The sequence below is a fragment of the Chinchilla lanigera genome, unplaced genomic scaffold (assembly GCF_000276665.1).
Source record: "Chinchilla lanigera isolate Chin_1 unplaced genomic scaffold, ChiLan1.0 scaffold00009, whole genome shotgun sequence".
NCBI lineage: Eukaryota > Metazoa > Chordata > Mammalia > Rodentia > Chinchillidae > Chinchilla > Chinchilla lanigera.
Genome location: NW_004955410.1, coordinates 3931935 through 3947368, shown reverse-complemented (window position 1 = coordinate 3947368; position 15434 = coordinate 3931935). Strand labels below are relative to the sequence as shown.

The 15434-nt window shown below is 40.2% G+C and overlaps 1 protein-coding gene across 4 annotated transcripts in view; it reads right to left on the bottom strand.

The window, feature by feature from the left end:
* Cacna2d1 (calcium channel, voltage-dependent, alpha 2/delta subunit 1) overlaps positions 1-15434 on the bottom strand; it is a 419185-nt gene that overhangs the window by 16214 nt on the left and 387537 nt on the right. For all 4 annotated transcript variants that reach the window (XM_013510508.1, XM_013510509.1, XM_005377191.2 and 1 more), the window contains 8 exons: positions 9649-9746; positions 6923-7010; positions 5759-5821; positions 5104-5207; positions 4385-4471; positions 3195-3262; positions 2685-2723; positions 1110-1181 (listed from right to left, as the gene is read on the bottom strand). In XM_013510508.1, the coding sequence (XP_013365962.1) occupies positions 1110-1181; positions 2685-2723; positions 3195-3262; positions 4385-4471; positions 5104-5207; positions 5759-5821; positions 6923-7010; positions 9649-9746 (619 nt within the window). The remainder of the gene's footprint in view (positions 1-1109; positions 1182-2684; positions 2724-3194; positions 3263-4384; positions 4472-5103; positions 5208-5758; positions 5822-6922; positions 7011-9648; positions 9747-15434) is intronic.

Sequence of the window (15434 nt, the reverse complement as noted above, 5' to 3'; positions counted from 1 at the left end):
GAGCTTAAGCACAAACCAAGTGAGAAACCTGCTACGGTAACGGAGAGAACTGGAACAGCACTCTCACTCTGAGCGCCTGGCTGCGATTGCTCGTGTGGGGAACGGACACAGCACCAAGCATCCCGGTCCCAGCAAAATGCCTGGCCCAGGATCGGGGGAAGGAGATAGAGGTCAAAGAGTAGAAGCTTGTATTTTCCCAGGATCAATGGGCATAGAATGGACCTCAGAGGACTACAGTTAATAAGGGCTTTTCTATAGAAATAATCATATATGTAAACATCTTGTCGTACACCTCAATATATACAGTGAAACAAAAGGAAACAAACAGAAAGCCCAATGTCTCCTGGGCAGGTGACAAGGAGCATAAATGATGGAGTGGACTGAACTAGAACGTAGGAAATAAAGAGCTCCGAGGATGGAGGCGTGGGCAGGAGCTCATGTGCAGGGCGGGGCTCCGCTCCTCAGTCCAGCCACCCACAGCTGGTATCCAAGGGAACAGCCCACTGCTCAGAGAGCGTTTTTTCCTTTTTACCCAGAGAAGCCAGAAATGGAGATTCAGAAATGAAATAAATGGGCAGCTAATTCAAATTTGTTTAAAGTCCCCAGTGAGTCCAAGAGACTCTGTGCTGCCAATCTGCAAAGAGGGAGCTAACCACTGCCCCCGGCCTGAACAGCCAGCTACCACGTTTGATATTATCAGCCGATAAACGTTTAATGCAAAGCAACTTTCTAAGAGTCTGCAAGACTTAAGTAAGTTCCTATCATATTAAATCCTTCACTACATGTTTAATTGTAACTGTTGGTATCAAAGGGGTAAAATCAATCAACAAGCATAAGGAAAAGCTAGGCCCGGCATGTATTTCTTAGTGGTTTACATAATATTAAACTTTTTTTTTTTGTGGTACCGGGGATCGAACTCATGACCTCAGGCTTGCTAGGTAGGCACTGTGCCACTGAGCTATATTCCCGGCAATATTAAACATTTTGAAATGTATTTTGTGACAGAAGTAAAGCAGTGTATTGATTTCTATAATGCTGGAAGGTGTTTGTCATGTTGATCAGGGAAATTCCTGTTGGAAACCGTGCATCCCTCCACTTTGGTTGCGCACCTGGTTCGTGTAATCGTCATGATTTGCCATCAAAAGAAACCCGCCGTCATCTAGAATCACACAGTCCATGACCTATCAAGACAGAAACAGCAGTCAATGCATTTGTAGGAAGCTTATGAGGTCACACTACCATTAGTCCACTGTTTGAGAACATTGAAACGCGAAGACAGGAAAAATTTAATGACTGGATCTTCTCCTGAGGATCCATGTTCATGGACTCAGATTAAATAAAGTGCGAGCACACAAATGTATTTGTTTATATGAAGCACCAGGGCTGATAACGCACCACCAACCATCCGGTCGAGACTGAGCTCCATCCGGACTAATCCAAAGAACAAGACCAATAATCCTTTCACCAATTTAAGTCACCTCCATGATCCAGGATGCTGGATAAAGTATTTGATAATTTATTTTTTAAATGCTTCAGATTTTGGCAAGAAATCCTTTCAAAAATCATCCTAGGTACTACGCTTCATAGACTAGGGACTAAAAGCAAGCACATTAATATTATAAGTATCTTACATTTCTGTGCTAAAAATGTTTGATTGGATAATTGGAGATTTAAAAGGAGAAAGCAAAGTAAAAAAAAAAAAAAATGCCCACGGTTAAGAAAAAATAACTCATCCTGCAATATATAGGAAAAAAATCCCACTACATTTAAATAAAATTAATTGAATAATTAATAAGGAATAAAGTCGGAACTACAACACTGTTTCCAGAGTTGGGAACACGACGAGTTCTGTTTTCCGAATGTGCAGGAAGCGTGCTAAAACTTCTGCTCTGAGAACAGCCACGGCATGGTCCATGCACAGTGGATAATTTATAAAAAATTGTATTTAATGGGTTGCAATTTCTTTTAGAAGGGGGAAAGATGGAGATGACCAGAATTAATTATTTCAACACCACACACACACAGACACACACACACACACTTGGGTGCACACACACACGTGCACACAAAGGATCTGAAGAAAACAGTGGTCTTCATCATCCATTTTCAACACTGGATAATTCATGTATCATAATTACACCACCTTCAAGTTTTGAACGTTAGTCTACATATTCTTTTCCATTCCCTCAGATAGAATTTCAAATAATACAGGACAGTGTGAAACCCAGGCCTTGTCAATTCAAACATTATAATGAACTATGTGACTCCAGTGTTTAGTTATAAAAAAACTTCCCACCACTACAAATGGTGTGAAAAATTAAAAGAAGGTTCAGAAGATGAGAGGAGAATTTGCTGAGCACCGAGAAAACATTTCGGTCAGGAGTTTCGAAATAGAGCTGAAGATAAATATGCTCAAGAATAATGATCTGACCACAGAGAATGCCATCACATTGACACGAAGTTTCCTGCCTTCCCATACCATCTGAGTATTTTAGAAAGAAGCCTTTACAGATAAGAATTAAAATTACAAATATAAAACTTAGATCTACTTATCATGCTTTCATAGAACTTTTAGCAGTTAATTTAACATCTCTGCATCTTTTTATCAATACTGTAAGGTCTCAGCAAGCAAGAATAATAAAAGAAAATACTGTCATTAAATGTATTTTAAAGAGTTTTCTTACATCGCTGTTTCTTTTGCAGTCACAAATTGGGCCAGCACACTGAAAGACAGAAATGCAGTTATCGCCTTTAAAAAGACAGATCTTAATTATATTAATAATTGCCATGTTATAAGTAGATTATTTTTGAGTAATTTATCTAGTATAAAATAAAATTACATAATGGTCAAATAAAAAAAGAGATAATAATTTTACCTTTAAAATTAGAAAATATCAATCAATTGATATCTAAACTAGCACATCAAATTACAAACTTAGGGGGCCGGGGATGTAGCTCAGTGGCACAGCACCTGTGCCTGAGCTTTGATTCCCCATACCAAAAAATAAACAGTCAGGCAAATTACAATTTTAATTTTTAAAATGTATTGACTAAATAAAACAAACTCTGTAAACACAAGAATCAATATTTTTATTTCAATTTAGTGGTAGTCAAAATTTATTTTGCCACTCTGGAAGGAGCTTAGCTTTTTAAATTTTGAGACTGTTAAGTGTACCATAAAAAAAAAATCTTACCGGATCCCTAATTGAGGTTTTGGTGAAGTTCTCTATCCAGGAATTCACATCAATTTTAATTCCAACCACTGAAAAATTAATTGAATTAAAGGCATAGTTAGCTATCAGCTGACAGTCTAGGGCAGTTAGGGCGAACCTTTTAGAGCTTTCAATGTTAACACACGGTTAGCTGCGGCACGCGTGCCACAGGTTCGCCACAACTGGTCTAGGTGCTTTCTGCAGTGCTGAGTAACTATTGGGTTGAACATTTATTTGTTACAGAGATGCACGTCCTAGGGTCTTCGTTAAGAAACAGCACTACCAGCTCTTACGCTATTATATGAGCTCGTTTCCCAACACTCAAGCTGAGTACCAAGCTGCAGAATCTCGGAGGTCATCCCAGGGTCAGCAGAGGTCCAAGCCTGCTGAGGGCAGGACGGGCGGGCTCTGGGTGTGGATGGGGCAGGGCGGGGCAGCAAATGCAGCAGCGCGGACTGCAGCTGGGGACAGGAGCCCAGGTCGGGTACTGAGGCTGGACAGCACCCGCTTGCCCTTTAGTCCACCACTGCCCTCAGCCGAAGCTCTCAGGACCCTTCCCACAGCACGGGGTCGCAGCAGGAGCAGAACGGACAGTTCCCACTGGGTCTTCTTCACTCCCGCCCACTCCCAGTCCTCACCTGTGTTGTTTTCCTGTGTTTGTGTTTACCTGCTTAGTTTATTTTACCAAAAATTCAACATTCCAAACATCTTAGTGCACATTTTGATAGCTATCTACCTACTTCTTCTTGACAGACAGACATAGAATGGTTTAAAATATAGATTTTCCAGAATTTCTTTTTCCCCACGGATATCCTTTCATGAATAAATTTCAAATGTGTATGCCCTTGCCCACATACCTGGGTACATTTTCGAGCAGGAGAGACTTCTAGCATACAATGGCTACGTCAGCCCAAGATTTAACATTTCTGTATATAATACTAAGTCAACTGTATAAATTTATGAACAGCAGATAAACACGGCAACTTCTTAGAAAATTCCTCAACTTCATAGAGTAGCAATTCTTTAATTCCATAGGTTACTAATTGTATGTACATTTTTAAATTCCATGTCATTGACTTTGAGGCTTCCTGATAAATGCTGCCAGTTTATGATATAAATGTGAAGTCACATTTACTTCTGGTCATGTTCATATGTATAACACGCACACTCACCTGCAGGTTTAAGGAGTTTTCCGTGGATATATATTTCTACAGCTTTGCTTACCATGATGCCCGACTCATAAGCACCAGGTCCACTTTCTAAAGAAAAAAAAAGATCAATCTAGATAAATCATGACACCGAATTTCTTTGAACAGATACAGGTCGATAGTATCTTCCTTAAAAATGCTAGTGTTTGTGGTCTGCACAGAGTGTGAGATCTCATCTTTGTCTCTTCTCTCTTTATGTACCAGGCTAACTAGAGTGTCCACGAACTGGCTTTCCACAGTGTAAGATGTGTACACCAAGCGTCCCTCTCATAGCGTTCGCTAAGGTGCCGGGGAGGCTGCTGAAGTGAAATGGAAAGCATGATCTCAGATTTAAGGAACTACCTCTGCCTTTCATGGATAAACACTCTGGAATAAAACTGAAACTCTCTGAACTTCAGGTTCCTCATCTATGGAAATGGGAGTAAGGAACACCTATGCTCTGAGAAGTTTAAGAAGTACATTTGAAAGGGTTTGTTTTTGGGGGGGTAAGAACCTGATAAAATATTTTTAAAGGATCTATTTTTTAGGATCTATTATTTTTATAAGCAGTATGAAAGCAATTAATTAATTCACTCAACTTAAATTCGTTGTAGATTTTTCAACATTTCCTGGAGTGGGAAGATAGGTAGTAGCGATAAACTGCAGAAAGAACAGAGGCAGCCGCGTTCCAGGGCAACACTCACTGTTAAAGTAGGGAGCTGTGAAGATGTAGTTATCATTGTCCAGGCTGCGCTTGTAGAAGCTGTCCTCGTAGGTTTCGGGGTTTTCTTGCCAATTTTCTCCAGCTCTAAGGAGGAAATGGCTCATCATTTGTATTCTTTAAAACTCCCTGATAACCTACTTTTCCCTCTCACCCACGCAGCTTTATGGGTACGTCTACATCCCGGGGATGTCAGAGGAGGCGAGTGTGACTGACAGTGCAAATGATTTGATACTCATTACTAAGCAACGTATCAGCAGAGTACAGCATTAAGAATCATAGAACTGACTCTTAGCTTTACTCTGCCATTCACTAGATAGAAAATAATAGGTAAGTCAGCTAGCAAGCTAATTAATACCAATAGCCCCTGGGGCCTCCTTTCCCCGCCTTACGAACTACTCCTTAGGTACAGAGATAACATGCATCAAAGAACACGGAAAACAATGTCGTCTATGGTAGACTTTTTCAGATAAAATATTCTATAACACACATTAATATAACTCTTTAAACCACAACTGCCATTTAATCTAACAGTGAACAGTTTCCTCTGAAGAATGGCTTCCTTATACAGTGATGTACGGACTGCTGGCACGGTCTGCCACAATGCAGTTATTTTTACAGATGTGATTTAAACTTACTCTTTGGGATAAACTCTGGTAATCCCACCATCCGTCACAACGAACCGCGCCCTCACTCCCTTGCTGAAACAGAAGAGGAGAGAGGAAATTTTGGCTAGACTTACTCTGACATATTAAGTTAGGTTTTGGTGATTCAAAAGGAAAAGAACAAGTTCTGAAAGGAAGTCAAAGATGCAAATGCCTGGACAAGTGAGACCACGATGAAGTAAGCACTTCACGGGAGTTTCCTTGAGGAAGGGGTCTCACAGGAAATGATTGGGGCCGCATATTGACCATGGAGCAGGAGTAGACAGGGGTGACAGAGACGTAAGAGATTAACCCAGGTAGCGTGGAGGGAGCCGGTGCAGAGTGCTGGTGTTTGGTGTAAGGAAAAGCGTAAGGCAAAGGGAAAGGCATGGGAGAAGTCCGGTGTCAAGCAGAAAGTTCTTAACAATGGTCAGCTCTCGAGTGACTCTAAAATGCACGCAAGAGAACTCTGTCTCTGTCTGGCAAGGGGCACTGCATGGTGGAAGGTTCTGGCAGCACGAACTGTACAGAGAAGGGACTGGGAGCTGGTACGGAGCAGCGGGCAGCACAGGGGACTGAAAGTCAGTTGCTGGAATTTCTTAAAAATGGGAATATAAGGTGCTGATTATGAAGGAGAAAGGACACTGTTAGGGGAGCACGTATCATTTAGCTACAGACCGAGAAGGGGTTCTTGGTGAGAATCCTAACAGATTCCTCAATCTCGTCACTGGAGGTACAGGAGGTGCAATTAGAAAGCCCGCTAAACCTTCACTAGAGATCCAACTTTCTCACAAATGCGGGAAGACACAGACAGGCCTATTCAATTTGATTTATTCTCACCAAAGTGTGAAACTGAGCAGCAGCAGATTTTATTACTGAAATATACCCAAAACTGAAAATGTAAGCTGTCAACAATTACACAATTATTTCCTTGAGAAATTCTTATTAAATATAAATATCTGTTCTGTACATGAATCAACTCCCTATGACGAACGTAACCACTGTGTACTACACGCATGTACTAATAAAAATAAACATGAAAAAGATAAATAATAAACTTTGAATTTATGAGGCCCATTATCTGAGAATTTCTCAGGGAGAAGTGAAGCTGAAATGCAGAATGTGCATTTTTTGTTATTAATAAGGACAAATACTTACATGTTTTTCTGCTTACTCCAGTAATTCTGCACAAGCTCGTTGGTAAAACCAGCATCCAGCAAGACTCTATTAATCAAATCTGCATTACCTAATGGAAAAAGTGTACCTTCCATTATACTCATATAGTTTTTAAATTAGGGTAATAATAAAGAATATATTTTCAGTTTTCAAAGACAGGACAGATTATGTTTTCATGAATTGAAAAACACATTTTGTACTCAATATGTTGCGGAATGTTCATATTACTTTAGTTTTTGTTTTCTTGTTTTTTTTTTTTTTTTCTTTGAAGAAGATGGATGAAATTAGCAGTGGAAAAGTGAGTTCCACAGAGAAACCATTTTGTAAACTTTATCAAAAAGATAACCTGATGCATGTCATGTTAGGAAATAATGAGGAAATGGTTTTCCTTTTTCACTTTTTGTTTGCTTTTTAGGTTATGGTGACTTCAATCTAACTTCAATTTTATATTCATACAAATGTTATATACATATACATGTTGCACACAATTGTGCACATGTGTGTGTGCATCTATGTAGATGCCAAGTGTTAATTCTAAGCAAAATGCTCTTTGTATACCAAAAGTCACTTCTGGGGCTGGGGATACAGCTCAGCTGCACAAGCGCCTGCCTGGCAAGTGCAAGGTCCTGAGTTTGATTCCCGGTAGCAAAAAAAAAAAAAAAAAAGTTACTTCTGAGAATTCTTCCTCATTTTCAGTAGCAAAATATAAGATAATCATGGGGTAAGCATTCCTTTTGTTTTGGAGCCGGCACAAGGAACAGAATGCCTATCACAGACCAGCACTGCTCATGGTAGAATTTTGGAACCTATGGGTCCTGGTAAAGAGCCCGGGTCATTTCTGGAATAACTTAAGAGGGCAGCAGCCCAAGCTCAAAGGTACTGGGGGGAGACACATGGAGGACCAAGGTGAGTTAATCACATTCTTAAAAATCAACGCCTTCTTCCCTCTCTCCTGCCTCCTCTGCTCTGAACCCAGGGAACTCTGCAACAACCACGAAGAGCCCTGTAATACGTCCCATCCTGATGGAATCTCATTTATTCAGATGAGGAATACATAGTACTGGTTAATATCCAATTACAGTACGAAGTGGGGATGGGACATCCTGGAAACATTTTAAATGATTTTAGTTAGTTTAAGATTTCCTTCATCCAGGATTAAAGTATCACTTTAATTCATATTTGAAAATACATTTCACTACAGTCATGCTAGGAGCTGTCTTCTTTATTGTATTATGTAAAAATTTGTATGACTTTAAGTGATAGCCCATTTGGAAAGTAAATGATATATTTTAATAGTCTCCAATCTTTTTAGGTCGAACAAAGATGTTTTATTCTAATTTGTTATATAAATCAAGTTTGCAAGTAATTTTATGATGATTTTTATCATTTCACTATGTTCCATGTGTCTCAACATATGTATCCAACAGGGGTTACATAAAGTGTATAAACTATTGGAATAAATCTTTTCTGTTTCATACACACAGTTTTTAAATGTCATGAGATTATTCTTCTTTATAGTTATAAGGGTGAGACAGACAATCCATTCCTTAAAGGATACAGACAGGATGTAAAGTGCCAAGCACTATATATCAAACATTTATGGTAGGTTCAAAAATTAAACTTAGGAAAGAACTTGAATTTCACTGGTGAACTGAGAACAGGTGTTTTACACAGCAAAATTAAACATGAATTTTCTTTTTAAAAAATAAACTATTTACAGCACAGATTTCATCACTTATAAAAAATTTTAGAGTTAGTTTTATACTAGCTGTAATAATGATAATGTAAGATAAAAACATTAGGAAAAATCTAACTTTATAGTATGGTTTCTTTTCTACAATTAACAATCTATAAATTCTCAGCCTTCAAACGATTCTATTACATCTGAAACACTTCCCATTGGATCACAGAAGAGGCAGAAATGAAGAAAGAGAAAGAAGCACTGACAGCAACAGTAGGAATTACACCTTCAGTGTAATTTTGTTTAAACATATTTACTTCCTTAGGAACTAGAGGCAGCACAAAAATGATTTCAGTTGTGCTGGCTTTCTGAAAATTGATTACATACATTAAGACAAACATTTATGATAAACTTGTTTTTGTAGATAGCATGTGGTTGTTTCACAATTTCACTATCCTTCTCAAGGAGCATTCACCAATCTTACTACGTATCAACAGGAAATAAGCAATGCCAAAAACCCCACATGCAAACCTTGGCTTAGGTTGAGCTCACAGTGAGACGAAAGGATGGAATCACCCTGTTAACGCATGAGCACTGCAGCAGACCTCAGCTGCCCAGGACAGATTTTCTGAGTGGCTCTTTGAACCAACTTGCTAATTCATACTCAAGTCAAGGCACGAGCAAGTCATTATTTTTTGTTTGTGACAAATTTAAATTTAAGAGGGAGCTTCAAGAAGACAGAATTTTCACTTTTGGTAACTGATAAAATGCTTTGGTTAACTCTTCAAGACAGAAAGAGAAGAAAAATATTTTTTGAAAAGAGAAAGAAGGAGACAAAGGAGGAAAGAGGCAGGGATCAGACTGTTACATTTTACATTAAAATTCATGAAGTATGCAAATCAACAACCATGCTAATAAATGAATGGCGTTACCACATAATATGATAATAGGAGTTTAGCTTTGGCTTAGTTGGCCATGTTGGGTATAACCACATTGAAGGAATTATTGCAAATTAATGCATACTTACATGACGGGTTGTTTGGAGTTTTTCTGTCAATAAACTCATTGAAATTTAAAAGAAATTCAGTGTTGTTTTCAGATGGTTTAAGGTCATTGCAGTAATCTCTGAAAATATATATTTTAGGATATGAGGCATTAATATCTAAACTTTAGAGGGCAGTTAGAAATAATAGGATTTTTTTTCTCATTTTTCCCTAGTTGCATAATTTTGTAAGCTGTTGAACTTCTTGTTATCTCTATTTCCTCATCTCCACGATGGAATAATAATTTGGCACTAAGAAGTGAGATTATAGACATTACATACATGGTAAACAGCTGGTCTCTGGTCAGTGGGTGTTCGATAAACATTACGTTTTGTTGTACATATTAAGCTATTATTATTGCATATTGTAGGTTTTATAGTTCTCCTAGAAATAACAACAGGAATTTAAAGGTTCACCCATTAAAATACTAATGAACTGACTGCATTAGCATTTTATGAAAAATTCATAAAAAAGCATTGTTTTACATGTCCACAAATCTCTTTTATTCTCAACTTAATAGACAAGTACTCTGTTCATTCAATCAAGGGCAAGATTTTGCTTTGGAATGTGATGAAAATATGTGCTCACAGAGACAGGCAGTAAGACAAGACAGGGTTATTTTCATAGTCTTTCAAATGTTATGGGTGTTCTTTTTTTAACAGTACCAGAATTTCATTATGTGTAATGTCCTGCTTGTAAGCTGTAATACAGACTCAGAGTATCAGAATACGCTCACATCCAAATACAGTGTTCTGTCTTCACACTTTGGGCATCCATGATTTTCAACATCATAAATTGATTGTTTGGAAATTACTAATTGTGCCGAACTCCCACGTGACATTTTCACCGTGCTGTATTGAAAAACTGTCCACTGGTCCGACCACTGACCTCCGCAGGTTGGCCTGCGCTGGGAAGCTGTCATTCTTATAAAAGTGGATACACCTTTCCCCAGATTCTGATTCGTTTTGCGTAAAAGCTCAGATTTTGTCATTGGCAGCAAATAATGCTTAGGTGTTTTCTCCAAGGTAAAAGGCCCAGCTGATTCATGTGTGACAAATGCCTGCTGGGTATCGCAGGCTGAATAGTCACAGTTCATTTTCCATCTGCCATGTAAGTACAATAGTTTTTTTTTTTAAAGATAGTGGGAAAATAATCCACTCAGTTCCGCGCCCAACTCAGTCAATCACAGGAGTCCTTTCCCCTAAGATATTCAAGTTACTCTAGTAGTAGCCTTTCCAGTTTTATCAAACAATACTGAAAAGAGAGCATTTCCTCTTTCCTGGGGGCAAGCTTCAATCACGTTAGTGATCTTTACTGGCTTATTTCCGGATGTTTTAAAGTACAGCTGGCTTCCCCCCTGTGTGGGTGTCTGGCAGCAAAGCCTAGAATGGCTGGTGACCCTGATCTGATTCACGCTAAGCCACTGTTCTACTACAGACTGTTTTCTTCCAGCACAAGACCAATACAGGGAAGAGGCCAGACTGCACGAGCACCATTATGAAAACAGTTGGAACCCAGTGATCCTTTGAAAGGGTCGCCAGAATCTATACAGTTCTGCAATCCTTTGTTTCAGATCCACAGTCAGAAATCAGCCAGAAACTCAAAATCAAAATAAAGTCACACAGATCTAAAAAGCTCACCATTATAAGTACTAGGTGAATGGAAACAACAAAACAATGTTCAAGATAAAATACAATTAAATAATAATTATAGAGCAAACATCTTCAGAGGCAGAGTCATTATCCAAACACAAAGTCTCAAAACACAGCAAAACCAAAAGTCAGAACTTCAAAATGAAACAAAACAAAAACTTTAAAGTTTAGCCCAGCAGCAAGATGTAGAGAGTCTACAGGAACTAAGCTCTTGAGTTGCTGACAGAGACAGCAAAAGCCAAACAACGGTGAAACCAGCAGTGGAAGACATCAAATTGGTTACAAGCCAAAGAGAGATAAGTTAAGCAATGGAAACGTGAGAAACCCTCAGCACTGAGCACTGAAATGAGTTATCTGGGGAGAGGAATGATCCAGAGGACGAGAGGAAGTACCACCTGGTCCAGAGCCTGCAGGTAGCCGAGACAGGACAGTCGCCCCCCAGCAGGGAGCTTGAATCCTCAACTGAATCAAGGATCCATCACTGTTTCTTTGGTCCCCATCAGAGAGAGCTCAGGGGGTGTCTGTAAACAGACTGTGGTCAGCAAAGCAGTGTAGGGTCCCCCAGACATCCAGGAAGACCTTCCTCATACTCATTCTATGCAGCAGTGTTTTTCCAAAAGAAACTAATTTTTACACATTGCTCATTAGTTAATCTCTCTCAGGAGGAAAAGAATTCCTCAGGGAAACTGAGGCAGCAAAATGAAGAAGTGCTCAAGTGACTTTGAAGGACAAATGTAGAACTTCGGTTTGTCTTCAAAGACTGAAAGTTACATTTGTGGTCATTTTGTGTCTCAGACTAAATGGGCTGTGAAACGTAAATGGCTTTGGAACTAATTGAACTATGGCATTACCAATCCGACACAATTACTTCTAGGACAGCCCTGGTGCTTTTATTTTTATTAAGCTCATCAAACTTACACAAGTAACACACTACAAGTGAACATTTAACTACAGGCTACTGTATATTGTTTCTTTCTCATCCTAACTCATTTTTTATTTCTGATTATCCAAGAAGGTGGTAAAATTCTTCCGCGTGGGAGATCCTTCATCCCGGGGACTATGTGTTACCTAAAGGTAGCAAGAGCACCTACTGCAGTAATACCCTCAATGTTTTCCCTTTGTACCTTTAAAATCTAAGAGGATGGCAAATGTTGATCATTCATCAGGATCAAATTGCTTAACTTAGTGCAGAATTGAAGAGAAGTTATTCCTACAATCTGTAAGATACTTATTTTAAATAAGTAAATTTAAACACCCTTTATTCAGTAATACTCTGCATCTAATTACTATTTCCTACTAAAACTGTCAGTAATGATAACATACTTATTTAGAGCTCACCTCTTACTAAGAACTATGATAAATATTTTGTATGCATTATTTTGTTTAAAGCTAATAAGAAAACTATAAGATAGATATTATCTTGCAAATAAAGACAGGTAGAGAGAATGTAACAGGAATAATAAAGTTCTGAAAAGTAGACCCACGCAGTCTCATGCTAATGCTTTCGCATTGTTTCTCATTAAGAACAGTGACAGAAAAACTATAGTGTTACAGTCCTGCACCATGCAGGTTTTTTGTTTGTTTGTTTGTTTGTTTGCTTGTTTTCTCTTTATCTCTGCTTCTGTCACTTTACTTTCTACCACTTTGAGTACACACTCAGAACTCATTTTTCCAAGAAAGCTTCCCTACAAAAATATTCTACTGGGATGTACTAGGTGTTCTTTTGAGATCCTCGCAGCAGGGAAATTGGTTCAAATCCCATCTTATTTAGCATCTCTAAAGCTGTTTCCTAATCTGTGAAATGGCATAATTCTAATTTACTATGGTGTTGTTCTGAGCAGTAAGTGTAACAGTGCACGTAAAGGGTTTAATATATGCTAGTTGAACTGGACACTTATGGGTTTGTCCCACACGCTACCTTCCCTCCCTTCTTGGACATTTTTTCCTCACCTGAGCACAGGTGAATTCTAGTCTTTCAGCAGCTGCACTGATATCAAATATGTCTTAGATCACAGAAACCGTCACATGCTAATCCCTAATGGAAAAAACAAAGCTCACTGCCTATGCATTGGAATCGCAAGGGCCATTTATGTCTGCATACCATGTATTCCTGGACTTTTACCACATTTTCTACTCATCATATGGTAAAACTGAGAAAGTTAGTCTGGCATTTATCAACTGGGAGAGATGAATGAAACAGCATTCCTGAGAAAGATACAGATCTGAGACTTTGGACAAAGTGTCATTTCACCACAGACCGAATTTCAAACTTTTCTTACATTTTGCAATGTTAATGTTCTGGGGGGGGGGACTCAGCTTTCTAGCAAATATTAATATTTGAACCATAAAGGGGAATATTTAGAATATTCTTTTTTTTTCTAGTTTAAACTGACTTTAAAGTTTTAAGTCATTAAATGAGTTTTAAGTCATTTAGAAATAACCAAGTTAACTTAAAGTTGCTCAAAGTTACTTGTGTCTGAAAAATACTAGTGAGACTGCAGGCGTCACTGCTACATCAATACATTTCATTTTTGACGATGTTGGCAAGTATGTGGCCCGAAGACAGAGGCTGCAGGTGACGCATTTCGGCTGGGCAGGGGCTCATGTAGCCTCATGATGTGGAGCGAACTGGTGACTTTGACTCTCTGTTAGAATCAGGTGGAATTCAGCACTCTTCTCCCTCTTTTCCCAACGCTTTTGAACAATAACTGAGATCTTCATTAAACAGTGGAAGTCCAATCATATGATTTTAAAAAATATTCTTCATAGATGGATAGGTTCTCCAGTTACTAAGTATTTATTCAGCAATTGCTCTATGCTGGGAAATGAACTGGATGTTGGGTGCTGAAGGGTAATTCCAATAAACAACCAGGGCTCTATGGCAACATGAGTCACGTGAAGCATGGCCCCCACTCTGACGGGGCAGGGAATGCGCCACTCTGAAGCAGACCGCTGGGCTGCACATTCCAGGGAACGCGCGAAATTCTGAGTGAGAAAGCTGACTTTGGCCTTTGGAATCCTGTGGGATTTGAAAGCGCAGTCAGCGGAGAACTGGGGGACCAGGATGGCAAAGAGCAACAGTGAGGGAAGCAGCTGGTTGCTGAGAAGGGTTCAGACTGGCTAAGCTCCGGAGCAGAGCCCAGCACACTTCCACTTCGAGGCCCATACAGGCAGTGAGTCCCACTCTGCGGGCCGTAAAGTCTGCTCCAGGACGATTCACTGCTTTCCAGCAAGTGTGCAGCCAGAGGCAGCACAGAAAGGGGGCTGCCGGGTTCCTATGGAGACAGGCAGCCAGGCTGCAGACCCCAAAATTACAGGCTGGGCCGTGGGACTGGAGTACGGAGACCGAGGGGTGGCACCCGTGAGAGCTATGATACACAGTGCAGATCGTCCTGAGGACACTACAGGCCACTGGCTAGCATTCAGCAGGTCAGCACCAGGGGTTACTTCCCATTTTCAAAGCGCTGTTTAGGTACAGAACAGAGGCAGGACCGGATCAGGAAGCGCAGTGAGGAAGGGCTGTGGAGGTCAGGACACAACCGGGGCCACTAGAGTTTAGGTGCACACAGGCGGTGGCTTGGTAGGACGAAGCCAGGGAGAGTGACTGTCATTAGACAGGACTGGCATGGTGTGGGCGGGGGTTCGCTGTTAGATATATGGGACGGAGAGCCGTCCGGGACAGAGGTCAGGATCCAAGGCTGCACACCGGTATCTGCTTCTCTGACACGACAAGAGAACTTTCAAGGAGAACAAATGCTTAAAGTTACTGAACTTGAAGCACCTTCAACAGAGGTCCTTAGGTTGCCATGACTCTAACACTGAGATGGGTAGCACACCGTCTGGAAAGAGACAGTGGTCTCACGCTGCACAGGCAGTCAGCCGGTGTCTGCTCCCAGGCGGCAGGGCAGCCCGCTGGACCCGGGAGTGTCCCTCTACCTTGCAGGCAGGGTGCCAATGGGCGGCACAAGGCATGAAGGGCAGACGGGGCACTCAGAGGAGCTAAGGAAGGTCACCAAAGGCCTGGGGACGTGCAGCCAGAGGGGACAAAAAACCGGAGCAGGCGTCTTGCAGGCGGAGGAGGCTGGGTGCCCAAAGAGCACAGTGCTCTGTCTTGCCGT